Source organism: Elephantulus edwardii, unplaced genomic scaffold, assembly GCF_000299155.1.
Source record: "Elephantulus edwardii isolate Elephantulus edwardi_28Jun2011 unplaced genomic scaffold, EleEdw1.0 scaffold00080, whole genome shotgun sequence".
Classification (NCBI taxonomy): Eukaryota; Metazoa; Chordata; class Mammalia; order Macroscelidea; family Macroscelididae; genus Elephantulus; species Elephantulus edwardii.
Genome location: NW_006399830.1, coordinates 387754 through 415051, shown reverse-complemented (window position 1 = coordinate 415051; position 27298 = coordinate 387754). Strand labels below are relative to the sequence as shown.

Sequence of the window (27298 nt, the reverse complement as noted above, 5' to 3'; positions counted from 1 at the left end):
TGAAAGCTGGGAGTTCTGAGGCTGAAGGAAGATTCCTCCTGAGCCTGCACCATTGTGTAAAGTTGGGAGTGGGCAGCAGACCAAACCTTTGTTTCAAAGCCTTCAGTGTGGGGCAGGTTTGCGCACCTGCTCAGTGGGTGGTCCCTGAAGTGAAGGAGAGAAAGGCCTTCGCCATGTGAACATGGTGCCCACAGACTTCAGATCAGAGGCAGGCTTGATTTGGGGATTGATATACATGGTGTTGTATTGGAGCATAAACGGCCTCAGACCAGTGCGCGTCCCTCTGTTGCCCCTGTGTGTACTCACGTGAGTGTGCACACCTGTTACTGCATAAGAGCATCCGCACCTTCGTGTGGTGTTTCTACACGTGAGAATGCAAGTGTGTGAGGTAATGTGATACGCGTGTGCACATGTGAAAGCATACTCTTCGGCAAATACCGGCACACATGCGTGCATGTGCACACGTGCGTGTGTGTGCATCTAGGAAGGTAGAGGTGTGAGGGCGTGGCATGCACATGCAGGTATGAGTTTGTGTGAGTGTGCATGTGCACAGATTGTTCCAGGGAGCTGGGACCTGAGCACCGTGGTCTGCTGTGCACCTCGCTGGCTGCTGAGTTCACCTGTGAAGCTCCACCTGGCATTCCCTCTGAGAGCAGCATTGGAATAATACCCCTCACACAGATTTCGCCATTGTAAATGTCAAGAAGACAAAGATTCTCACCACTGGACCACTTTGTAGCATCAGGGTGGATGGTGAAGAGATTGAGATTGTTAACAACTTTAGTCTGCTTGGCTCCACGGTCAACACTCTTGGCACCAGTAGCCAGGAAATCAAAAAACGTATTGTGATGGGAAAGTTTGCTGGTAGGGACCTCTCCAGGGTACTGAAGAACAGTGGTTTCACTCTGGAGACTAAGGTGTGTCCGATACAGGCTATGGTCTTTGCAATCACTTGTCCGATACAGGCTATGGTCTTTGCAATCACTGGTTATGCATCAGAGAGTTGGACAATGACTAGGGAGGATAGAAGGAGAATTGACGCCTTTGAGCTGTGGTGCTGGAGAAGAGTGTTGAATGTACCATGGACTGCCAAGGAAACAAACAGATTCATCCTGGAGAGGGTTAAACCAGGCTGCTCCTTGGAGGCAAGGATTCTGGGGCTTTGTCTGACATACTTTGGACATGTTGTAAGGAGGGACAGGTCCTTGGAGAAGGACACTGTGCTTGGGAGGGTGGAGGGACAGCGCAGGAGGGGAAGACCCTCTATGAGGTGGATTGATTCAGTGACTGGCGTAATCGGGATGGGTGTGTCAGAAGCAGTGCGATTGGCACAGGATAGAGCAGGATTTAGAGCTATTGTACATAGGGTCACTATGAGTTGCGACTCGATGGCCCATAACAACAACCACCACCACTGTCTGGCATTCGGTGTCCTCCATTAGCACCATCACCCCCAAAGAGAAACGAGGCCCCTCCCGCAGGAGCCTGCTAACCTCTGACCTGTCTCAGAGACTGCCCAGTAGGACCCTTCACTTCCCTGCACTCAGCCTGAGTTCCTTCTGTTCGGGGGCTTCGTGCAGGGCTGGGGAGCACCGGGACCTGGGGGCCATCCACCCAGGGCCAGCCTGACCATCCTGCTTTAGGAGTGAGGCATTTCACCTTAGGATGCAGAGCCTTGGGAGACCGAGTTTGGATCCTGGCACTTTCTGTCAGTGGAGGCTGGCCCTTCTCCATGGTGCTGAGAGGTTCCAGTGCAGTGTCAGGATGGAGGCAGATGACTAGGAAGAAAGGGACTGGCAGCCTGCGTAGGAACATTAGCTGATGACAGTCCACAGTGGCCCATCCAGACTAGTTTTGGGCCTTGGTGCAGGCGAGGCTTTGTCTTCTGTGCACAGCTCACTAAGATTGGGCTGAGAGCAGCAGTGGCAGTAGTAAGAAGACGACCTACTGGAGCTGCCCACCTCCCCAAAGGGGCCACAGGACCCTGGCCCCATAGAGACCACCATGGTGCCCAGCAGTGCTCCCAGTGGAGGTCAGCACTCACAGGCTTGCTCGGCCCCTGCCTGTGACACACCATTCCCACCCCCAGTGTCCCTCGGGTATGCTCTGGCCTGGCTTAGCCACCCCCACTGCCAAGCCATAGCCTGGCTCCTCAAAGCTGTGGGGGAAGCAGCTGATGGGTTTCACAGACCTGGAAAAAAGATACCATGCATCCCCCCAGAAGTCCTCAGGATGAACTGGCCGGATCCCTGCACCCCGGCCAGGTTTTCCCACCCACGCACATGGAGTCCGGCAGGGCTGGAACCGCGTGACTGGACGCGTCTGTGTAGACTTAGTGCCTGTGTCCTCCAGGGGGTCTCCAGTTCTGAGGTGGAAGGACCAACGGCGGGGCGCTGACTGGGACAGCCAGGTCCTGCCTGGTCTCTGAGGCTTCCATGTGGGGGGAGGGCTCTGATTCTGAAGAACTGATCCCTGTGGGCTGGTTTCTGGGGTTCAAGGCGGAGCCTCAGATTGTGCTCTGGGTGGCCAGTGGAGCACCCACATTTGACACTGGGCCACCTGCGGTGGTGGAGAGTCTGACCAGTAGAGCTGTGCTCTGTGGAGTTTTCAATGGCTCGGAAGGAGACCCCCAAGCTTCTCTTTAGGGCACCTCAGCGTGGACTGGAACTGATCACCTTCTCAGCTGAGTGGTAATATTTAATGTCCACTTATGTGTCCACGTCCATGCCCTCTGTTAACGTATCTTGTTGACATCCTCTGTGAGCACCTGGCCTGGACTTCTACACAGAACCAAACAGCCGAGGCGCAGCCACCTGGAACCTGACTGGAAGTGAAGGTCCTGGACGACTTCCTGCAGGAGATGAGGCTTGAGATGGGCCGTCCAGATGTCGCTGTGCACTGGACTCTCCCCAGGGCCCTTGGTGGAGATGTGCTCAGATCCCCCTCTTCCAGGAGCCGTATTTCTGGCCTATACCCACCCTCACCCACTTCTCTGTCCTCTCCAGCCCCTTGATGCCTGGCGGCCACGTGATAACACACCACCAGGCCTGTTTCTTCTCAGGAAGAAGGCCTAACTGTAGATCTGATTGGGAGGTTGAGCTCTGCAAGGGGTTCCTGGGCCCTTGCCCTCTCTGCCTGCCGTGCCGGCCCTGCTCTGGGACCTGACACTCCCACCTCTGCCCCACACTCCCAGTACCTGGGGCTCTGGTGAGGTTCCCAGCTCCAAGCTCGGTTACAGGACGTGGAATTTGAGGGTGTGATTGAACTCAACTGTCAAACTAAACGACTTCTCTGCCTTAACATCGTGAAGGCCAGGACCAAGGATGGCTTCACAGCACTTAGAACAAGGTCGCCGCGGTATTTCCAGTCATGTAGTAAAAAGCCGTGCTGTAGTCCCAAATGCATGCAGTTCGAATCCACCAGCTGCTCCTTGGGAGAAGGATGGGCAGTCTCTTCCCTACGATTTACAGCCTGGAAAAGCACATGAGGATGGCGCAGAAGAGGCCAGGGTTTAGATCTGTTCATAGAGTCAGTGCTGTGGTCAGTGCTCCAGTACTGAGGACTGTGTGTGCATAGGAAAGCTGAGCATGAAGGAGGAAGAGCAGGGAATTGGTGCCTGTGGTGGCAGAGAAGAGCAGGGACTCTGCCCCAGGCTGTGGGAAGGACAGACATGTCTGGGAGGAAGGGCAGTCATCTTCACCCACCTTGGGCATGTTCTCAGAGGGACCACTCCTTGTAAAGAGATGGCAGGCTGGAGAAGGTGGAGGGTCAGCAAATGAGAGGAAGGCGGCTTCTCGGTGAGGTGGACTGTCACTGCAACGGTCAGCGTGTGCCAGCCTGACTGAGGATGTGCAGGAGTGGCCAGGGTGTCCTGCAGTCCTGTCCAAGCTGACTCAGCAGTTCCTTATGATGGCACAAGTTTCTGTTGGGGAAACATCGTATACAGCTCAGAACGGACTTGTCACCTGGAGACTAGCGTTGGGGACAGGCTGACCGGGAAGTGGAGGCCAGTGAAGAGAAAGGCGTTGAATGGACAGATGGGGCAGACTGACGTCCAGTGACTGAGGAGGGCTTGGCACCCGTGTTTGCCTGGGCCGGAGCCGACTTGCCAATGGCCAGCAGCGACAGCAGTATCGCATGCGTGCCGTGGTCGGGGCCGGTCACCTGTCTGCTCCCGTGCTCATGCACGGTCCTGCTGAGGATGCGTCAGTCTGACGGCGGCCGTGGGGAGGACTGGGTATTCCTTCAGAGATAGTGTGTCAGGGAAGAGCTTGCCCCACGCCTGTCTCTGATGCCCACCTGCAGCATCTTGTCCTCACAGGAGACCCTCCTGTCTGGTTCGGCCCATGTCATGGACACGGGGGGCCGTGGGGACCGTGACCAGTGATGGCATTGTCAGGTCCTGCACTTCTGGGCACACAGGATGCACTGAACCCTCAGCTCTAGCTCAGCCCAGGTGCTGGGGACACTGTTCATGGGTCCAGGACTAGTGACCACAGTGGTCCAGTCCTACGCTCCTAAGTACACAGGATAGAGTGGGCCCTTGCTCTGCTGTCCACTGTGGCCACTGTATCACAGTGTGACCTGGGCCTGGGGGCTCAGCCTCAGCCAGAACTGTGTCCACACGGGAATGACCAGGCCCAGGAAGTGAGGCTTCCAGGATGGACACTCCATAAACTTCAGCTTTGTCTCCAGCCGGCAGCAAGGCCCCTGCTTCCCACTGAGGCGGGTGCTGATTTACTGCTGTTTGGAAGAATGATGTGGAATCTGCAGGAAACAGGACCATCTTGGGCGTTACAAACAGCAGAGGGGTCTGGAAGCGAGCCGGGCGCCATGTCTGGATGCTGGAAGAGCGGCGGGCACCCTCAGTCACCGCACGGGACAGCAGATAAACCAGGTCCTCGTGGAGTCCGGGCTCCATCTTGGCCCCGACCCACAAGTCCCAGCTGGCAACAGAGAAAGCCCCTGGGCTGAGGACAGCAAGCCTCTTCCAGAGCAGGTTAACTTTTAATAGCAGTTGTGTCCTGGGAACTTATAAAGCTCGTTGGTGTGCCATCCAGCCATGGTTGGGTTTGTAACAATAGTGCCAACACCCCCCAGTGTAACTGCACTCTGCCCTCTCCCTCTTGTGGTCCTCGTTTCCATATGTCCTTTACCCTGTCCCGTCCTGCCTTCTGGGGAAGCTTCTCAGTCCTGACCCACGTGCTGTGCTGCATCTGTGCACTCTGGTGACTGAAGTCTTTTTGAGGGGAGTGTGTGGCAGCCTTGGGGTCGCCCCACCTGCACCACTTTGACCGTGGCCACTCCAGCCGTTGTAGCCTCTGCAGGTGTTCTCTCTCAGAGTTGGCTGCCTTCTTCTCTTTGGTTACTGTGTTTAGAGGGAAGATTTACAAAGTGAATTGGTTTCCATTCAACCCTTCAGACACGTTTTGTTTTATGACATGAATTACAGTCTTCACAAAGTAACCAAATCTTTCCTGAGTCCTGTCTGTCTGCAGCTCGCCCAGCCCTGCCTATTGGACGTTATCCCTGGGGAAATGTGCTCTTTTGGACCCTCCCTCAGCCCGGGTCCTTGCTGTCCAGTCAGGCTGCCATAGCTGACCCTTCTGCGGCTGTAAATCTCGTGGCCGGAGGTTGCACACCTTTCTCCCGTGGAGCATCTGGTGGATTTGAGTAACCAGAGAGGCCCCACTGTGGGTCACGGCACAGCTTCCTATGGAACAGGCCATGGGTGGTCACTGTTAGGGTGGGAGCACCACCCCCCGGGCACTGCGCCAGCCTTGGCCCCTCCCCTGTGCTCAGGCCCAGTGCTGCAGGCCCTGGGTCCGTCCATCTTGTCATGTTTGCTGACACTCTGGTTTTCTTGCCTCAAGGGCCTGTGTGCCGTTTGGCAGGAGTTGGACCACAGGGGCTGCAGTTCTGGCTTTGGGTTGGGGAGCACCATGGTCTCGGGCACATGAGCGCAGCTTTGCCCCCTTCCCCAGCCTGGGCAGCACCTTGTGGGGGCCGACTGGTCCTCTACAGTCTAGAGGCTCTGCGGACAGGCAGGAGGTGGACGCATCTCGGTGTCTTCCTGTAATGCACATATTTCAAAACATAAGGTAGAAAGTGGGTGGTTTTTAAAGAATTAAACTGAAAAAAGAAAAATTTGAGCGTTGCAAGCAGGAATTCTATCTGCTCCAGGCTGCTCACGGTGCCAGCCACCCTGACACTGTGCTCCAGCCTCCAGGCCGCTCGGGTGCCAGCCACCCTGACGCTCAGCTCCAGCCCCCAGGCCGCTCGGGTGCCAGCCACCCTGATGTTTTGCCCATGTAGAGCCCATGAAGCAGCAGGAACTGTGCATGACCCCTCCACACAAGAAACACCAGCCCCCCAGAGGGCACTGGCTGTTCACGGTGCTAGCCACCCCCTGATGTTTTTTGTTAAGATTCATCCCCCTTTGGTGTCTTTCATGAATATGCCTCCTTTCCCCCATAAGTGTAGAGATAGGGGTTGTTGGGGGGTGGGTAGGACAGGTTATATGTGGTAAGGTCCATCTCCCGCCTCTGAATCTCTGTCATCTGGACAGGCTCGGGAAGGGCCAGGTCATTTTGGAAGGGTTCAGGAGGACTCGGGAGGGGCTTGGTGGCATCGGGAGGTGTCCTAGCACAGCTCCCATTGCCTGCTGGGTGCCCTCAGCCCTTCTCCGCCCCCAACTCCCAGGCGGCCAGGGCTTCTGAACTGGCTCAGCCTGTTTGCTTGCAGATCCTTTGCAGGGTTGGGAGGTGTTTACCTGCTGGGCCACCTGCAGCTACGCTTGCACAGTGCACTAGAAAGGTGAGCCGTTAAAGGAGGTGAGAGCCTTACCAGCACCGCATCCATGTCCCCAGGTGCTGTCCGTGGCCTCCCTCGGGGTGTGGACAGCATGGGAACCTCCCCCTAGCCCTCCTGTTTGCTGAGTGTGCACAGCTACCTGCGTTTTGTGTCCCTTCAGGGCTGTGCTGGGGCTGTGACCCTTTGCGGGGACACCCTCTCCTGAGCCCTGTCCCAGTCCCCCAGGCAAAACATAGTGGGTTTCTGTCACAGCTGACCCCACACCCTCCCCGCTGGACATCCAGGACCCAGGCGTGGGGAAGGAGGGGAGCGTTCCATTAGTGAGGTGGGGTCCACAGTGGGCCACTGGGCCGAGGATACACTTCTGCTCTGTGGTGAACCTGTTCCCCGTTGGGCAGAGAAGGAATGAGGGCTGTAACCCTGGTGCTGCCAGCTCTCCCCCTACCTTCCTCTCCTCCAAGAAAAGTTGAGGAACCAACAGCTGGTTTTGTTTCTGGTTTCTGTTTAAGGAACTCCTAGGTTTTAAATGTTGGGTGCTAACTTTGAAATGGTCCTGACATTGGCACATGAAGTGACCCTTGAGTGGTCAATGGATTTGTGACCTTCCTCCAAAAAGCCCCAGGCCCCAGCAGCTGTCCCTCGTCATGCCGCAGGAAGCAGGGAGCTGCCCACTGGTTATAGAGGCCATTGTGACGGTCTTTGAGGCTGATGAGGGTTGAGAACTAGGAATGAGGGCAGCGGCTCCAAGCACAGCTGCCTGACTCGCAGATAGCCCAGCAGAGACCACGGAGCAGCAAGTGCTGTGCGTGACCCCCGGAGAGCACGGGCGTTTCCGCACCAGAATTCTTCGTGCTTGGGACCGCCTCTGCTTCATTGAGCTGCTCAGATACTGAGGTTTGTTGTGTGGGTTTTTTGGTTCTTTTTTAATTGAAGGCCTTTACTTCCATTTTAGAATTGATGTGGGAGTGATTTACAGAGCAGGCTGATTTCCACTTGCTCACACACACATTCTGGCATTACTCATGCTGCCTCTAGTGTCCGATCGCCCCCTGACTGGACTGCCTTTCCCTTCGCTCGGCTTAATAAACGTTTGTTACCCGCTTACTGCTTCTCACTGCTTCTCCCTCCTTCCCGTCCCTGGTGGCCATCTGAGACTGACCGGATCTGTGTGTAACCCGGCAGGTAGCTTTTTATAACTGGGCTCTCACTCAGGACTGGCCCCTTTGGAACTGACTGCACTCAGCGTAATGTCCTTTAGACTCATCCCTGCTAGTCAGCGTGGGCTTAGTGTTTTGCTCTTGCGGTTGTTGGGTGCCGTCCAGTCAAGTATGACTCATCAAACTCTGTGACAGCAGATCTGAACCCTGTCCTAGCCGGTGCCTTCTTCACGGTATCAGACATACTTGAGCCTTTTGCTGTAGTCGTGATGTCAGTCCATTTCATCTAAAGTCTTCCTCTTTCGCTGGCCCTCCATCTTCCCAAGCATGATGTCCTTCTCCGATGAATAATCTCTTCTAGCAACATTCCCAATTATATGTGAGATGAAGCTTCTTCATCTTTGCGTCCAGGAGCACGCTGGCCGCACTTTCTTCAGGACAGATCTGTTTGTTCTTTTGTCAGTCCATGGGATGCTCAGCGCTCTTCTCCAGAAACACAGCTCAAAGGCATCAGTTCTGTCATCCTTAGTCACTGGCCAGCTCTCAGATGCAGAGCAAGTGATTGAGAAGACCGTGGTCTGAATCAGGCACACCTTACTCCTCAAACTGACACTCCTCCTTAAAAATTTGGAGAAATCCCTGACTGCAGAGTTTCCAGTGAATGACGTCTCCTGGTCACCTGACTGCTGGTATCAGGACAGCAAGAACCGTGTTCTTTAGGGTTGTGTGATACTCTGCTGTGTGGCTGCACCGTGGTTCCTTTAACCGCTGGCCTGTTGATAGTGTCTCCGTCTCTATAAGGTGAAGGTTTGTGGCAGCCCAGCCTGGAACAAGCCGACAGACAGCCTATGTGTTCACCCTGTGTCTCTCTGTCCGTGCAGCGGTCTTGTAGTGATGCTGTCCCGCACTTCAGGGACGGCTCACCATCAAACCCGCAGCTGTTTAATCCTCTCTGTCTCCTGGCGTCCCGCCCTTGAGGGGCTGAGGCTGAATCTTGACAGGAGACACTGCCCACCCTTCTCCCTCAGTCTGGACAGTGGATTCCAGGTGGCCACCTTTGAGTGAGCAGCTCAGCATGTAAGGCACCGGGGGTCCTTGGTGGGCCCCGTTCTGGGGTGGGTGTGGGGAACAGACAACAGAGCGTGCAGCCTGCTGGGCTGTGTTGTGTTGTGTGGTGCACCTCAGGGTGTGCCTGCGTGTGCACCACACAAGTGCTGCACTCTGTCCTGCTGACGCTGAGCCCGACAGAGGGTGACAGCACAGAGGTGCCCCCAACAGCTCAGCCAGGGCCGGTCAGGGCATGGCCCGGTCAGGGCATGGCCGCAGGGTCCAGCCCCCAGGCTCTAGGGGAAGACCTGCCGTACTCCGCCCATTTCCTGGAGCCGTAGTGTTCCTGGCTTGTGGAGTTCCTTCTGGGACCTCTTCTCTTTTTGGTAAGGACATCAGATTGGTGAGAGGTTGGCACAGTGACTGCATTGACAGGCTCGAGTGCGTGGAGAGGTGAGGGTAACAGGACAGCACGAGGTTCCGTTCTCGTGCTCTGTCAGCAGGTTTGGATTGGGGAGGGCAGCAATGGTTCTTGCTTCCAAGTGAGAGACCTGAGTTTGAGTGCCTGCAAGTACACCTTGTGCCCAGCCCCCACCACCTGTCATGTGGGGAGGGGGTGGCCAGCGGGGAGGTCATAGAGCCAGGTCGGGGGCAGGGGCTGGACTCAGCAGCCCTCTCCAGTGTCCCTGCTTCTTGAGGAACCCTTGTGATTGACAGCCTGTCCACCTCAAGGCTCAGCATTCTGACTAGGAGGAGCTGTGGGTATTTCCTCCAGAAGCAGCTGGCATTTTCCACATTGTGACTCAGTGGGGCCCTCTTCACAGGCAACACCCCAAAGATCAGATCAGACCAGGTGGAGGCTTGAAAATGTCAGCCCTGAAGGGCAGGGGCCTTGAGAGGTACCGTCCTGGTGGGGTGGTTTGTCCGACCAAAGCAGAGAAGGCAGTTCAGTGTCCGCAGAGTCTGATGCTTCAGTGCCCATGACGGTCGTCCAGTGCTGACAGGTGACCAGAGAGGACAGGCCTCGGGAGGAACACGTCTGACACTGTGCCACTGTCCGTTGTCCTGGTGAGGGGAAGAGCATGTGGCAGGTGTGGCTTCGGGGTTTACTGGCCCTTTTGAGAGTGGCGGAGTGAAGAGTACCTCTCCACCTAGCTGCATTGTGTCGAGGGCTGAGCTGTTCTTGTGGGTCTTGGGACTGTACATCGTGGGGTTTGGGTCAAGTATGCACCAGGCTTCTGCGGAGACCGCGTCACACACTTCTCTTCCTGTCCATCCAGTCATGTTTGCAGGATGCTGTCCTACGTGTGACCCTCAAGCAGATTCCCTGAAGTCTCTGGCCGCTTTCTGTAGATGACTATGAGAAAGAGAGAAGCAATCCCCAGGCTGCCCTGTCCCTGGCAGGCGTCACCCTTGTTCCTGACCTCATCCCGGAGGGGTGAACAGACGGGGCTGTGGTGTGCATTTCCTTGTGTGCAGTGAGGGGAGCACTTTCTAAATTGCCCAAATGTCCTTTGCCCATTTTCCTATCATAAGGCTTGTATCGTTTTTGTTTTAGAGTTCCTCGCAATGTAAACATACCTTCTAGATAGATATGGATGTAAGCATAGGTTTACATACATAGGTTTAACAATACCGAGTACAGCGTTGGGCAGATCTGCTCCTGGGGCTCTCCCCATGAGATTTATGTCTCAGCTGCCCTTGGGAGGGTCAGCTGTACATTGGTTTGCCCTCTAGGATAATGAGAGATTAGTTTTCTGAAGACTTCGAGATAATCATGGTCTAAGACGTAAACATTATTTCAGGGCAGCTGTTTCTGAGGTTCATCCAGCCTCAGGGCTCTAAAAAGTCTGGATTCTACAAGCAGATGGCATAGTGTTCCACATTTTCTCCCCTTTTGATGAAGATTCTTATGTAGATTCTCATGAAATCATCGGGCAGTGGTAGCTGGGTGTTTATCAACCACTTAATTTCATGCTGTGAGATTTTCACACAAAGAAAAAAAAATGGTGTCCAGTTTGGTCAGTCCAGCTGTGGATCAGCCTTGTGAGATACCCCTGGGGTCCACGGTGACTCTGCGGCAGGGCCCAGCACCCCTCATCATCGAGGATGTCAGGCCACATGGGGGACTTGCCCCTTCCAGCCCCAGCTGAAGACAAGGCTGGTACTGTCGGGTTCCTGCCTGGGTGTTTGACTTGGCAAAGACAGAAGGGCTGTGAAGAACCCCCAGTAGCACAGTAGTTAAGCATTGTCTGCTGACTGAAGGCTTGGCAGCTTGAACCTACCTCTGCCCAGTGGGGAAGGCATGGCCAACTGCTCCTATGGAGGCCCGTAAGTCAGAATGGGCCCCAGGCGCTGATGGAGTCTGGCTTACGTCTGTCCCTAAGTGGTGAGGCACCCCCCCTCCCTTCCTGGGGCTCCCTGCCTGTCCCGCAGGCCCCCTCTCTGTGGTCATCCCACTGACTTGCTTGCTGGCCCCCCTGCTGCTGCCCCCTTGGCTGAGCTCCTGCGTGCAGGGTGCGAGTGGGAGGTGGTTCTGGGGCTGACACCCTGGCCGCCCTTCACAGTTGCATGGCCTTGGGCACGGCCACGTCATGTCTCTGGTCTCCTTATCTGGACAGTGAGGTGACCACAGAACTGACCTCACAGGAACCGGGGTCTGTTAGTAAAGCAGGGAATTTGCTCTCCATCTCTGTGAAAATGTTGTTTATTGGAGCCCTCAGTGACCTCCTGCTCGCTGGCTGCAGGTGGGTGATGGTGGAGGGGGTGTAGAGGGCGTGGAGCTCAGGGCAGAGGAAGCTTCTGGAAGATGAGCTGGTTAAATGTTACCACCTGTGACCAGGCGGGGGTGGGACATGGGAGTATGTTCCATTATTGTTGCTTTTTGGGAGAAATTGATAACTTACTTTTTTTTAAGTGCTGGATGGATGGTTAGATCACTTCTTAAAGATCTGTTCCTTTTAAGAGCCCGTATTTTGTGGTTTTGAAGAATCCAGCTTAGGAAACAGTGACTGCAGATGTCTGGCTCGGGGCACTAGGCCAAGAAGCACATTCTTGATCCCCTTGCCGCCCAAGTGAGGACGCTGTGTGGAGACGCTGCCCACTGCCCTCAACCTCGAGGGAGACCGTGCTGGAAACAGGAAACCAACTTGTCACTGAAGTTGAGAGGCAGCATAGAAAAGGATTGTTTCTTAAATAGAAAACAGCTACTATTTTCAGAGTTCCTTATTTATACTTTCTGGACCTTGGAGACAGGAGAGCACGGGCTGTGGAGTCTCTCTCTTCCATGGCCTCGCTGGCCTGACCCCCTCCCCGAGGGACCCCAGCTCACTAGGGCTTCCTGTGAAGTAGATTTTTAGCACCCACACTGCCGTCAGGCCGACTGTCGCAGAGCCTGCAGGCCAGGGGAGCCCCCTGCACAGGGCTGCTGAGGCTCTAAATCCTTACAGTAGATGGCCTCAGCACTCTCCTGTGAGTCGCTGCCGGGTTCAGAGCACCGACCTTTCACTTACCAGCCAGGACCACCACGGCTCCCCAGACCCACTGCTGTTGGCTCATTCGGGACTCAGGGACCCAGCAGGGCAGAACAGAACCGCCCCACAGGATTTATGAGGCTGTAAATCTCAACAGGAGTAGCCAGGCCTCCTCTGTGACAGCAGGTGGTCAGCCGCTGCTTATAGGGGAGGCGCCTAGTCTTTGCTGGCAACAGAGGTGAGACAAGGCACCTTCCACACCAGGCGCAGCTTGGCCACCTGACAGATGCAAAGGGTCCAAGAAGGTGCACACTGTTTCCCCTGCCCAGTGTCCTCTGCAGCAGAGGGTGGAGTGGGGGTCCTCTCCACACCCACAGGTCCTCACTGTAGCTTCCTCTCCTCACCTTGCCCCCAGGTCCTCTCCACAAGTGCCCCTCAGCCCTCACTGTGTCCTTGTCCCAGCCACACCCCCAGATCCAGATAGAACCAACGTTCTGCTTGATCTGATGCTAGTTGGCCCTGGCTCCCAACTGGCCTGACGTTCTGATTGGTCAGAGACCTGACTGTCAGCGTGTCCACGATTTGGTCAAGCTTCTCGCCTTTGTATCAGGGAGCCCTGGTGGTACAGAGGGTTAAGCATCGACAGTTCGGACCCACTGACCTCTCCTCAGGAGAATGAGGGGCACTCTGCCTCCATAAAGATTACCCATCACATACTTGCAGTGGGCTTGTAGCTGACTCTCCAGTGGGTCTCAAAGGCTGTCAATCATTCTGGAGGAGATAGCCCATCTTTATCCTTCAGAGCAGCTGGTGCATTTGAACCAAGTGCCTTTGGAGTAGAGGCACTAATTCCCTACCCAGTAGGCCACCAGAGACAGCTTTGGAAACCTTGGAGCAGTTCTCTGCCCTGTGGGGTCACTGTGACTTGAAATCAGCCAATGACAGTGGTTCTAGGTTTTCTGTGTACCAGGATGCTGAGTCCTGCCATGGACTCTTCTAGTATCTGCGTCATGAGTTCTGAGGCTCTATGGACCTGACCTTACCTCCTCCAGATGCAGAAACAGGTCCTAAGACTTTATTATTAGCAGGGGAAGAAAAATGAGTGGGTGGCCAGTAAACACATGAAGATGAATGAAGGGGAAGATGAAATGCCGTGAGGGGACGGTCAGCACAGAGTCGTAGAGGCTTAGGAGGCCCTGTGGTTACGAGTTGAAGCTTTTATCTGCACCCTGACAAACGTCGGGTTGTCAGGGTGCAACGCACTGGTTGGTCAGCGTGTTTTGTGGTCACTGTTGTTAGCTACTGTACCTGCCTGCTTCTGGCACATTAGAGCAAAACGCTGCCCAGTCCCAGCCTTTCTCATGATTTCGGCCTTCCTCATGGCCCCAGGCCTTCCTAATGGCCAGGCCCTCCTCACGGGCCTTCTTCACTGCCAGGGCCTTCCTCACGGGTCCCTGGCCTTCCTCACAGCCCCTGGCCTTTCCCACAGGTCCCTGGCCTTTCCGACGAGTCCCTGGCCTTCCTCACTGGCCCCTGGCCATCCTCACAGGTCCCTGGCCTTCCTTACTGTCCTGGCCTTCCTCATGGTTCCCTGGCCTTCCTCACGGCCAGGGCCTTCCTCATGGCCCTGGGCCTGCATGTCAGTCACCGCTGTGTTTGTGCCTGTGGTTGCCCCTCTCCCAGCAGCCCACCCTCACGGAGGATGGGCTCGACAGCGCTCTGGTGGAACACGTGGGGTCGTGGAAAAAGTGCCCCATGTGGTGACTCTCCTGGAGTCAGGTGCGGGTCCCAGAGGAATTAGCCTTTGGCCTCTGGGGAGCTGGCTGCGGCCCCCAGGGGCTCCGTGGCTCCCCGCACTCACTGTCTGGGCTGTCACCACCAACCTCGAGCACGTGGTATGACCCAACGCGTGGGTTCTTTTTGATGTAGGACTGTTGAGATTGTCTGGTTCTTAGATGTGTAGGTGGTTTGTGTCCCACAGAGAAGTCACTGTTGGCCTTCACCTGCACTCCTCACCCGAGTAAGGGAGCCACAGGCTGGATTTGGTGCTCGGATACAGGCATGTAAGGATGTAATGTGGGAGTATTTGAAGGATCCCCATGGTCTAATAAGCCAAGAAGAATAAGTGTGGGAAGCTGCACCCCAGTTGCACCCCAGCCCTGAGTCACTGTGAGTTTCCAGGAGTGTGCCTGGGGCAGCTTTAATCTCAAGGGATAAAAGGGGATGGAGCAAGCAGAGAAGGGACTGCAGGACCCCTGGGAACCTTCAGGAAAGCAGATGTCCTCTGACCTGGGGCACTGTTCTGGGAAGCAGCCTGACACCAGGAGGACCGGGCTGCATGGACATCTCCAGATGTTTTGAGGAAGAATTCGACCACAGAGAAGAGGCTTCTGCCTATAATTGTATTGAAAGTGGTAAAATACACATAGCAAGGGAGCTCAAGTGGTAAAGTTGCTCTGCAGTCCTGAAAGAGCGCGGTTCAAATCCACCAGATGCTCTGCTGGAGAAGGAGGGGTAATCTCCTGTGCCAGTCAGATCCAGTTCAACAGTGCACAACAAGGAAAGAAAAAACCCTAACCGTACTCACTTGAACTCTTCTCAAGTAAAAACTGCTACAGAAGTACGGCTGGGAAACTGCCGGAAGTCACGCTGGGTTAGAAGAGGCTGTGACAGCAGGGCTGTCATCGCTGATGCAGGAGAAAGCCTGTTTGTGTTTTATTGACTATGCAAAGGCATTTGCCTGTGTGGATCCTAACAAGTTATGGATAACATTGAGAAGAATGGCAATCCCAGAGCACTTGATTGTGCTCCTAGGAAATCTATACCTAGATTAAGAAGCTGTTTTCCACAGGGAACAAAACATAGTGTGGTTTAGAAACAGGAATGGTGTGCATCAGGGTTGCGTTTCTTCGTACCTATTTAATCTTTATGTTGTTGTTAAGTGCCGTCGAGACGACTCACAGCGACCTATGAACAAAAGACTTGGACACTTGTATAACTTTGATCGTTTCTCCAAGTTCATAGGGTTTCTGGAGGCAAGCTATTTCAGCAGTGGGTGTCATTTCTACCTCCAAGCTTGTTTTAATTGGAGAGCTCCACCAAACACTGTCCACCATGGGTAACCATTATTGTATTTGACACATCAGTGTCACAGTGTTCAGCATCACGGCAATCATGGGTTACCACTGTACAACAAATGGACAGACCGGTGCTATGCCCCTTAGAAGTATGTTTGACCAAAAATAATTAAAAGCAGGCCTGAGTGCCACAGATTAAAATCACCAACCTTTGGCTTGGTAGCATCACTTTCCATCCACTAGGCCAGCAGACTCACAGCAATTCTGTGAACAGCAGATCTAACCCTTGCCCTATCTTACGACATCCCCACAATCTGAGACACACTGAGCTCGTTGCTACAGTCACCGTATCAGTCCATTGTGTTGAGGATCTTCTTTCCTTCTCTGACCATCCACTTCTCTCACCATGATGTGTTTTCGGAAGGATTGGAACCTTAACTGTTGTTTGTTGTTGTTAAGTGCTGGCCTCTAGGGTTAAGTAACTCCTAGGGTTACTTAAGAGCAATGACTCGAAAGACTAAGGTGAACCTGAGTCATGTCATGTCTTTTCAGTCACTTGCTAGACAGTGACTAGAATGACAGAATTACTGACGCCTTTGAGTTGTGTTGGAGGTGAGTATTGAATAGCCCCATGGACTACCAACAGAATTAACAGATGTGTCCTAGGAAAAAGGCAGCCGCAGTGCTCTTTCGAGGTGCAAGGAGCCTCCTCACTTTGGACATGTTGCTTGAAGAGGCTATTCCTTGGAAAGGACTTCATGCTTGGAAAAGTGGAGGAGGGTCCTTCAAAGATAGGAAGATCTCCAATGAGATGACTGACCTGCAGACTCAGCAGTGGGCTCGGGCCTGCCAGAGATGATGAGGCAGGCACAGGACTTCATATGGTCACTACAAGTCATACTCGACTGGGCAGCACCTAACAACAAGTGTAGAAGAACCGCATTCACTAGATGCATTGTCACTGCTTCTGTTTCCGCGAGCCTCAGACAGGAAGTCTGTGGGCCTAAGTAGGACATGGCGTTCATGTCCACCTGGCCAGTTTGTCTGACAGAACTCTGTAGTCCCTAGTTAGGACTTCTCTGGTTGGCCTTTTGGTCCAGCTTTGGTCTCTTCCATGTTGCTGTAATGCTGAAAGCTATGCCACCAGTACTTCAGGTACCAGCAGGGTCACCTGTGGTGGCGGATTCCAGCAGAACTTGCAGGTTCCGACAGAGGAGGAGGCAGCCTGTTGGAAGCTGAGCTTTAGCCAGAAGTCTACACAGAGGAGAGGTGTCCCCTCCGGGGCTGAGGTACAGGTGGAGAGGTGTCCCCTCCGGGGCTGAGGTACAGGTGGAGAGGTGTCCCCTCTGTGGCTGAGGTACAGGTGGAGAGGTGTCCCCTCCGGGGCTGAGGTACAGGTGGAGAGGTGTCCCCTCCGGGGCTGCTGTCCGAGCAGAGAACACTCACACCGCAGTGCCCACAGCTGTGACTGTGGTGCGGTGGTCTGTTCCCTGGTGTGTGGGAGTGTTAAGCCTCAGAGCTTCCTGGCCAGCCCCTCCCAGCAGCACCCACAGATGACACTTACCAAGGGTGAGGGACCACTGGGGTCTTTTATTCTTGTGGCGTGAGAAGCAATGTTGATAGTGGTCCTCACACTGATGGGGTGCACAAAGGGGGTCACAGTCCACGGCAACACTCACAATGATGGATGACACAGACGGGTCACAGGGGCAGCTCTGGCTTTTGGGTGAGAACGAATGATTCTATTCTTTATGGAAATTTTCTTCTTTTCATGGGTGATGTGAATTGCTTTTGAAAAGCACATGAGATGGTGATGGAGACTGTCATTTGTAAGTAAACGGACAGGGTCTGGGTGTTTCAGCTGCCCTCTGCGTGCACACCCCCTCACTTGCTGTGTTTTGCTTTTCAGTGACATCTTTGATGCCATGTTCCCCGTCACTCACATTGCCGGGGAGGCTGTCATCCACCAAGGTACGTTCACATCCCCCTCGCGACACCAGCGTCGACCAGCAGAGAAGGAACACCCATTTATCCACTTTAAAAATGACTGATAGAAAACCTTCCCCATCTAACCTAGAGAAAATTCATTACTGAAACCTGAAAAGTATTTAACATGTTGATCCATTATGTTTCAGTTCACGAAAAAGAATTGACAAAAGAAAGCTCACTCTCCTGGCTCTTCTTGGAGCCAAACGATAGTGAGAGTGTGTGGTAATCAGAACCAGCAGTGAGGCGAACAGTCCTTAGGACGAACGGCTCAGGGACATCCAGAGCCGACAGTTGCCCGGGCAGAAATCTCGGGTGTCAGGAGGAAGAGCAGAGAGGACACATGAGGACGTGGCTGAGGAAGAGGAGGCGTGTGTCACAGTGTGAGCGTCACTGTTAAGGTTCAAAATGAACTGCTGGCTCTGAACACGCCCTTAAATCACAGTAGGGGAACAAACCCAGACAGACCTCAGATCGTATCCTCAGGGTGTGTTCCCAGAGGTCAATAACGTGAGAAACCTACACATCTATGCTTTATTGACTCTGCAGAGGCATTTCACGGTGTGGATCAAAGCAGGTTGTGGCAAGTTGAGAAGAATGGGGATCCCAGAGCACTTACGTGTGCTCATGTGAAACCTAGACGTAGGCCAGGAGGCTGCTGAGTGGACAGCAGGGCAACATTATGTGGTCTACAAGTAGGAAGGAGTGTTTCCAGGGGGTATTCTCGCTCTCCACCTACTCAATCTGGATGTTGAACGACTTACTCGAGAAGCTGGACTCTCTGAAGAAGAATGTGGCACTAAGATTGGAGGGCGACTCTTCAATATCCTGCATTGTGCAGATGACCCTATCTAGCTTGCTGAAAGTGAGGAGGATTTGAAGCACTTGTCGGAGAAGATCAAAGAGCACAGCCTTCAATATGGATTGCAGCTCAATGTCAAGAAAACTAAGATTCTCACCACTGAACTGATAGGCAACATCATGATGGTGAAAAGCTTGAAATGTCAACCACATTATCTTAGATCCACAGTCAACACCCTTGGTACCAGCAGTCAGGAAACCAGGAGACAGATTGCACTAGGAAAGCCTGCAGTTAGGGACCTCTCCAAATTATTGAGTCTTGAGGTCATTTTGGGGACTAAGCTGTGTCTGATTCAGGCCATAATCTTTCTGGTCACTTGCTATTTAACTGAGAGCTGAACGATGACTAAAGATGACAAGAAGAATTGGTGCCTTTGAACTGTGTTGTTGGAGAAGAGTATTGACTCCCCCATGGACTGCCAGAAGAGCAAATAGATCTTGGAGAAGGTGCAGCCAGAGTGCTCCTTGGAGGCGAAGATGATAAAGCTTCATCTCACTTATTTGGGGCATGTTGCTAGAAGGGGCTTTTCCTTGGAGAGAGATGTGGTGCTTGGAATGACAGAGACTTGGCAAAAGAGAGGAAGACCCTTAACCAAGTGGATTGCCACAGTGACTCCCACAGTGGGCGCCAGTGTATCCCGAAGTGTGAGGACGGCACAGGACAACTGAGGGTTCAGACCTGTTGTTCACAGGGTCACATTTGATTGCACGTAGCCACAACAAACAACTACACGGGAGCTCTGGTGGCCTAGTGGTAAGAAGCGGTGCTGCAGTCCAAAAGGCATGAGATTGGAATCTCCAGCTGCTCTGCAGAAGGCTGGGCCTTCTTCTCCCACGTGGTTAACTGAGGCTCAGCTGTGTGGGTCATTTCTAACCCCACAACACACAGCTGTGTGAGGGTGTTACCACATGAGGTAGCGCCACTTTGTATCTTTGAAATTCATTTGTCTTTAAATTTCATTTTTGAAGTACAAACAAATCTTCGCAAAAACAATGAAAAAATCCAGTGAGCCGTGGCGAGTTGGTGGCACCAGGAGGCAGAGGGGCCTCCAGAACGAACGCGGGGGGCACCTGTGTGGCTGGCCGGCCCAGGTCTGTGCATACGCGTTTCTGTTGTCGTTACAGGGGATGAAGGTGACAACTTCTACGTGCTTGACCAGGGCGAGGTGGATGTAAGTGCCTGTGACCTGTCCTTGGGTCCCCTTCCATTCTGTGTATGTCCTGTCCAGTGTGAGTTATGCCCACCCTCTGTCCCTCATGGAGGGACCTTCCCGTCCTTCTCCCTTGGAGCAGCTGGTGGATTTGAGTTGCTGACCTTTTGGTCGTGCGTTACCCTACCAGTGCTCCAGCTTGTGCATAGTTTCATCAGACTTGGTCCAACACCGAGTCACAACCACCTTGGGTTTAAGAAACACTTGCGCCTGGGTGGTCACGCCCTGGTGGTTTTGTCACGGCAACTCCATTGAATCCTTACAGAAGCAGATTACTCGTCACGCCCTCATGGGACAGCTGGTGGATTCAAACCGCCAACCTTTATATCAGCAGCCCAGCACGTAGCACTGTGCCACCCAGAACAAAAGCCCAGCGCACCACCTCGGAGCGGATTCCAGCTCCTGTGCCCTGACGGCGAGTTTCCGAGGCTGAGACTCTTGAAGGTCTCCTCCTTCAGAGGGGCTAGTGGATTCGAACCGCTGACCTTTGTTAGCAGCCCAGGACATAGCCCCTGTGAGTACACCTCCAGCAGACAACAGCAGAGGTGGCAGAGTGCCGGCGGTCTCATTTCTGGTCCTTCCACGCGTGCTCTCTTGCTCCTGTGCCACCATAGTGAACTGCCATCCCCCTCTGGCTCCTGGCTTGGCACTGGCTGTTTTCCATGGGATACCTGGGTTCACAGCAGAACCCAGACCTGAATGCACCTGTCTCAAACCTCCACGTTCCTGCTTCGGTCGGACCTCTGCCTGCTCACCTATTTCAGCAATTTGATCATATCTGGGCTCCTAGGACTTGGTGCTCTGCTGCCCCAGGACCTTTGCTCACGCTGCCCTTGCCCCTAGGAACACTCTTCTCCCTCAGTGTCTGCACACTGTCAGCTCCCTCCTCTCCTCTGGGCTCAGCTTTACTATCACCTCAGGCTGGGGTACTGCCCCTCAGACTAGGAGCTCAGCACGGGCACCTTACTCCCCTCGTCTCTCCTAGTCCAAAGGTTTTTCTCTGCAGGGATTGTTCTGTTCGTGACTGTACAGTTATGGTGTGACCACCATGACTGGGCACTGCTGGGCGAGGGAGGGACCGAGTCTTTCCTAGCATTGCTGGTCCAAGGATCCGGCACACACGCTTCACTGTCCCACAGTCAGGAGGAAAGTCAGGGTGCAGTCGGAGCCAGGCTTCCCGCGAAAGGTCACGGGGAGCATCCACCCTCGTCTCTCCGGTGCTGCAGTCCTTGATGCAGTTCCCTTTTCCTCTCTCGTGCGGACACCCTGCGGCCTCCGTTGGGGTGACTGACCCATCTGCAGAGTGCCTGTAGCAGCCCACACTCTCTTCCCAGCCTGAAAGCCTGTGGCCACCTGCGTCCAGCCATCCGCATTTCCCAGCCCATGTGATCACTTCATACCCTGCGCCACATTTTTACCTTTCTTGATATTTTGAATTTTTCTGTTAGGCTGTTGCATGCTTCGGAGATAGAGAATTGGGTCAACTTGGCTTTGAGATGGGCTGGGAAACACAGAAATGTGGGACCGTGGAGTGGGCTTGGCTTCATCGCGATGTCTCCACCAAACCCCTGTCCTCAGGGTCACCTGCCTTTCAGATCAAGGCCATGCCGGCTGGCACCAGGGCTTGGACTTAACATGTCCTCTCTGGGGACATGAGGCTTCCACAGCTGGCCCTAATGCCATGCCCTCGGCTGACCTTTGTGCCCTGGAGACCCTGCAGCGTCCAGCATGGCTCTCCTGGTCACCATGCTCCTCCTTCACCCTGATCCCACTGCACCTGCCTGCAGGGCTCCCCCGCCCACAGCTGCCCTGCTAAGGGCAGCACCCCTCCGGCTGCGCTATTTCAGGGCTTGGCCTCAGGCCTGCGTCTCCTTCCACGCCTGCCTCCAGGCTATTTTGGGGTGAGCACTCAGTTCTCTCCCTGGCAGCTGGCCTGTGTCAACTCCCCATCACTCTAGTTTCTGGGAACCAGAGCCTGCGCTGAAGGTGCTGACTCAATGGGGGTGTCACTGCCAAGGGTCACACACGGTCCACTTGGACAGGTGGGCCTGGCCTTGCTTGGTGAGGATTCTCCTACTGGCTGGGTGGGTGGCTGGGGCAGCACCAGGTTTCTACAAAGAAGGAAGCCGAGGCAGGAGTGACGGCATATGTAAGGACCAGGTGGGGAGTGTGGCTGTTGGAAGAGGGCAGTTTGAGGCCGGAGTTGGTGGGCTCCAACCCTCAGCTCCCACCATCAGCCCGGTGACACAGCTCAGACTTTGATTTGGACAAAACCCAGGCATACGGGTGCGAGTGCACATAGACAGGAACACACGTGCACACTCAGGAGGACACACATGTGCACACACAAACACAGGGGCACAGGAACATGTGTACACACACGTCCATCCTGAGCACCAGACAGTCGTCCTGCTCTGTCCCTGTGTTTTCAGGGAAGAACCTTTCCCACGTTGTCAGCTGCAGGTACACAGAGACACATACACACAGAGACAGACACACAGAGTCCCGGGCACCACAGAGCCATCCTGCCCTGTCCCCGTGTTTGTCTGGGAAGAACTTTTCCCACGTTGTCAGCTGCAGGTTTCCACTAACCCCCAGTCCTTTCCTACGAGGCTCTTTAGAGGGGACCTGAGCACCAGCCCTTTGAGACCCTTGTTGCTGGCCACCCTCCGGCCACCCACTCTCTCACCAGCCCCCAGCTGTCACAGCACTTCTGACTCTTGGCCTCTGTGTCTGGGGGGAGACACGGCGGTCGTTCTCCCTCAAGGAGATGTGGACCCTCAGCCCGTGTTCTGGTGAGCAGCACTTGGTGTTCCGATGGTGGCCTGCCGAGCACCTGATATTTAGGTCTGTCTCCTTCCTGGGGCACGCCTTCAGGTAGCAGCCAGCACGCCACCAGGATCCCTCTTCCTGTCTCTAAAGCCCCAACAGTGGCAGCTGCATGGAAGCAGATTCTCTGCAGCTGAGGGGTCTGGCTTCGTGATCTGCACTGCCCTCGGCGCCTCCCGTCTTGTAGGCGTGTCTTGGGCGGCTGCTGGCCCTGTGTACGCATATGTATTGGACAGCACCCCCGTCCAGGCAGATGACCTTTCTCAGGGCACATCTGGGACTTGTCCTAGACCCCTGCACTTCCTCGCCACCCTTTTTCTGCAGCCTACATCTCCTGCTCAGCTCTGACGATCTGGGGCTGGGCTCACGCAACCCCGCGAACAGGCCCAGTTCTTAGAGGTCATCACTGGAGGATGCCCGCTGACCTGCGACCTTCCCCACACAGTGCCCATCTCTCGGTGTCTGTGCCGACCTTCTGGGACAGAAACAGTTATCATCCCTGGGCTGGGCTGGGAGTCTGCGTGACCTCATGGACTTTTGGAGCATGTGTTCCTCAGTTCTCCTGGATGGACAGATAATGGACAGGTGAGCTGTCCTGGTGTCGCTGGGGGGGCCTGACCCTGAAGTCATGCAGAGCTTCCTTCACACATCACCCAAGGACTGAAGTCCCAAGGTGCTGCAGGCAGAGCACGTGATGGGCCTAGGTGCAGAGGAGACAGGTCCTGCAGCCCTCTGGTTGGCACATCAGGCGTTAAAGGGTGCGGCACTGTGGCACTGGGGAGCTCAGCGTGCGCCTGCTGTGGGCTGTCACTGCTGGGGGAGAAGCACGTGTTTCTCACATGCAAGGGTGACAACACCATGCCCTTGACCTCGGGCACCACCGGGGGAAGACCACCACGAGGAAAGGTGGCCGTGTGTGGTGAAGGAGGCCATTGGGAGAGACCAGGGATGGCGTCTGAGCTTGAGGACACGGCAGCTGCCCCCGTGGGCTCCAGCACCAGTGGTCAGGCCGGACGACGCTGCTCGCTGTGTGTGGGGGTCACTGAGTTGGAGCTGATAGAGGAGAGCGGTGTGGCACTTTCTAGGGAAGTCCCGCCCCATCCAGCAGGGTCTCCAGGAGTTGGAACGTTCATGACAGCAGTGGAAACGTCAAAACCACACTTGGGCAGTGGAGTCGGTTCTGACTTGGTGACCCGCCACCAGCTTCCAAGGCCATCAGGCTTCCTTGGGACAGCCCCGTGGCCCTGTGCTAGCAGTGGAGCGTGCTGCAGGCTGCGCCACCAGAACCCCTAATCTTTATGGAGAGACTGTTGACCTTGCTCCCCGGATCTGGTGGATTATAACCTCTGGCCTGAGGGTTTGTGCACCGTGCCATCAGGGCTGTCAGTCTTCCTCAGAGGGGACGCCCATCTTTCTCCTGTGGATTGGAACTGCCAACCTGGCACTTGGCAGCCCAGCATCTGACCAGCAGAGTCCATGGCGACACCCGAGTGGAGGTGAAACTTACCTGGTGTGTCACCTTGCTGTTCTCCACTAAGAACCTGTCTGGTGCACAGGCTCCTCAAGACCCGACGGGAAGGTCGCGTGATTCAGTGGTCCAGTGAGCGACAAGCGTCCTGGAGATGGAGACGCTCTTCCCATTGTACTTTCTCACAGTCACTGCAGCCTTTAGATCCCTCCCAGCAGCCTGCACATCTGCACCTCCAGTTACCTCGTCCAACGAGTCAGCCCTGAGTTACGGTGGGGCGCACCGCCACGCAGCCCTGCCCCGCGGGGAGACCTGCCGTCCCCGTCTGGCTCCAGGATGCTGTGGCCACTCTCTCCTCATCAGTATCCTCCAGGTGCCCATGTCCTGCCTGCCCTCAGCCTCGAGAGACAGTGTGGGGTCCTGCTCAGAGGCCTCAGGTGGCCATGGCTCTGGAAAGGGTACTGCAGGGTACAGGCTGGATGGTGCTCTGCTAGGCCCCTTGGGTGTCCAGCATTCTGTCCTTGCAGGCTTCAAAGCCATTCACACCCCAGTCACTCCATCAGAGTGTTGGTCAGCACCTGTCACTCACAAAGCTGCCCCACCTCAGGCCCTTCCCACCAGGTGCAGAGACTGAGCCCAGACCTCCCACCAGGTGCAGGGACTGGGAGATGGACACACCCAGTCACAGGCACTGGGGAACCTCCCACCGGACACAGGTGCTGGGGACCCTCCCACTAGGTACAGGCACTGGGGACTCACACACACACACACACACACACACACACACACACACACACACACACCCCAGTCTCAGACACTGGGGAATCTCACACCAGGCACAAGTGCTGGGGACCCTCCCACTAGGTACAGGCACTGGGGACTCACACACACACACACACACACACACACCCCAGTCTCAGACACTGGGGAATCTCACATCAGACACAAGTGCTGGGGACCCTCCCACTAGGTACAGGGACTGGGACCTTCTCCACACACACCAATCACAGACACTAGGGAACCTCCCACCAGACACAGGTGTTGAGGACCCTCCCTCCAGGTACAGGGACTAAGCCCAGACCTCCTGCCAGGTGCAGGGACTGGGGACACATATACACACACACCCAGTCACCATCACTGGGAACCTCCCACCACATGCATGGACTGGGGAACTCCCTGCCAGGCTCAGGGACTGGGGAACTCTCTATCAGTCACAGGTGCTGGGAACCTCCTATCTACATGAGAGCAGAGCTGGTCCCCTGAGCCCCCACCAGGGCGCCTTGTCACCCCTTGCCTCCAGAAAGGCCAGCATCCAGGCCCCAGGTTTGTACCCTTAGTCCAGCTGACCTGGCCTTGAGTCCCCAGTGTGCTGCTGCTGCCCTCTGTCCAGCTGGAGCATAAGGGGACGGTTTTGTGAAGGGAAAGGATGAGGTCATCTCATAACTGGAGCTCCCCTACTGCATGTTCTTCCATACGTGGCCCTCCTTCCTCTTCCCAGCACTTCCCAGCGGGTACGGAGGTCCCCAAGCCTGGATGCTCGCTGGGAGGCCTGGCAGTGGGTGGGCAGCCCCTCTTGTCTGGGCCCTGGGCTCAGTCCTACCTCAGGACATGTGACCATCTGCACCAGGCCCAGCTCTGCCTTCCCCTTTGTCACTGATCAGATTTTCCAGTGGCCAGAGCATTACTGTGGGCTCAGCCACTGAAGGAGCCTTTTCAGGGGACCCTCCCTTGATGTGGGGGGCACGCCCAACAGAGAGGAGGGCCAAGGCCACATTTAAAGGCATCAAAAGATGTTCAGTGAGGGACGGAGGAAGACGGGGTGTGGCAGCCAGCAGTGAGGTGTGGGATATGGGTTACTGTGCTGTTGTTATGCTCCAGCACTGCCCCTACCCTCGTCAGCTGGGAGCGCAGTGGCCTGAGAGGACTCGTCTGGAACTTTATGTGGCTCCGGGAGAGGTTTTGAAAGGAGCTCTAGGGTGCAGTGGTTAAAATGCTGATGGCAGACCTGTAAATCTGTGCTTTCAACAGGAGAGCCGCTTTGAGAGAGGAAGGGGCAGTCTGCTTCTGTGAAGAGAGTGGCTCAGAGACTCTGCAGCCGCCTCCAGGGCTGCCAAAGCTCAGAATTGGCTGTGGATCAAGTTTGGTTTTCTTCATTGTAGGGGAGGTGGTGGCTTCTCGGGGTTAAGGAGAAGCCCTGGTGCATAGTCAGAGGGATTGGGCTGCCAGTTTGAATCCACCAGTGACTCCAGGGAGAAAGATGGGCAGTCTCCTCCCATACAGCCCCTGGAGAATCCCCGGGTCACCTGTGAGCTGGTTCCCACTCGATGATAATTAGAGCAAGAGAGCACACCAGCTACTAACAGAAAGATCAGCAATTCGAAGCCACTAGGCGGGGGGAAGATGAGGTCCTGTGCTTCGTAAAGATGGCAGCCTTGGGCAGCTGTCCTCTGTCCTGACTGTGGTCTGGCTCAGAATCATGCAGGGTGGTGGGTCAGTGGCTCCCAGTGTTGGGTCCCTAGAGACAGGCACATGTGCAGAGGGTGAGAACATGAGGTCTGCTGTCAGCAACTGTGTAACTGCCCCCTCCCCCAGTGAACACCCACGACGCAGCCCAGCCTCCTATGGGGTGATAGGGGCTGGGTCGGTCCCCTCTCCTGCCAACTGGGACCTTCCTCCCAGCCAGGTGATACCAGCTCCCATGGGACACCAGCCCGTGTTCTGCCAAGAGCTGAACTCCATTCCTCCAAGGATAAAGATATCCCTGACTGGCTGCTCATGGACAGCATTTCTACTTGACAGGACACGCTGTGAGTCATGACAGGCATGCCCTCTCCTCCCCTCATTGTCTTTAGGCTTTTTTATTTCAAAACCAGCTCCTCAGTGGGTCCCCTGCCTGTCACCAGAGGTGTAAGCAAGTGGCCTCTACTGGTCACTTTCCACAGGATGCAGGGGTGAAGGGACTCTTGCCTCTCTGGCTGCCTTCCAGGGCAGTCCAGTGTCGGGTGCCAGTTATCCAGCTTCTTGGCCAGGGTCTCATCGGCACCCGCCTGCTGTTCTTTCTGTCTCTGCATCAGCCTGTGCCCTAGGGGTGTCTGTGATGTCCCTGCTGGCCCACCAGACAGAGGTGCTGTCTGCTCCTGGTGATCTTCTGCCTCTGAAAACCCAGTGGAGGGTCAGCTATGGGACTTGATGGCACCAGACAGCAGGACTTCATTGTGGGGGTGACGTGACAACGTCGTGGGGTGACACGACAATGTCGTGGGGGTGACACGGCAGCAGGACTTCATTGTGGGGGTGACACGGCAGCAGAACATCGTGGAGGTGACACGACAACGTCGTGGGGGTGACACGGCAGCAGAACATCGTGGAGGTGACA

The 27298-nt window shown here is 55.1% G+C and overlaps 1 protein-coding gene across 1 annotated transcript in view; it reads left to right on the top strand.

Annotated features, from left to right (window-relative positions):
* Positions 1-27298, top strand: part of PRKAR1B (protein kinase, cAMP-dependent, regulatory, type I, beta) — a 103640-nt gene that overhangs the window by 42985 nt on the left and 33357 nt on the right. Inside the window, exons 4-5 of the mRNA XM_006889601.1 lie at positions 17477-17538; positions 19540-19586. Coding sequence (XP_006889663.1) covers positions 17477-17538; positions 19540-19586 — 109 coding nt within the window. The remainder of the gene's footprint in view (positions 1-17476; positions 17539-19539; positions 19587-27298) is intronic.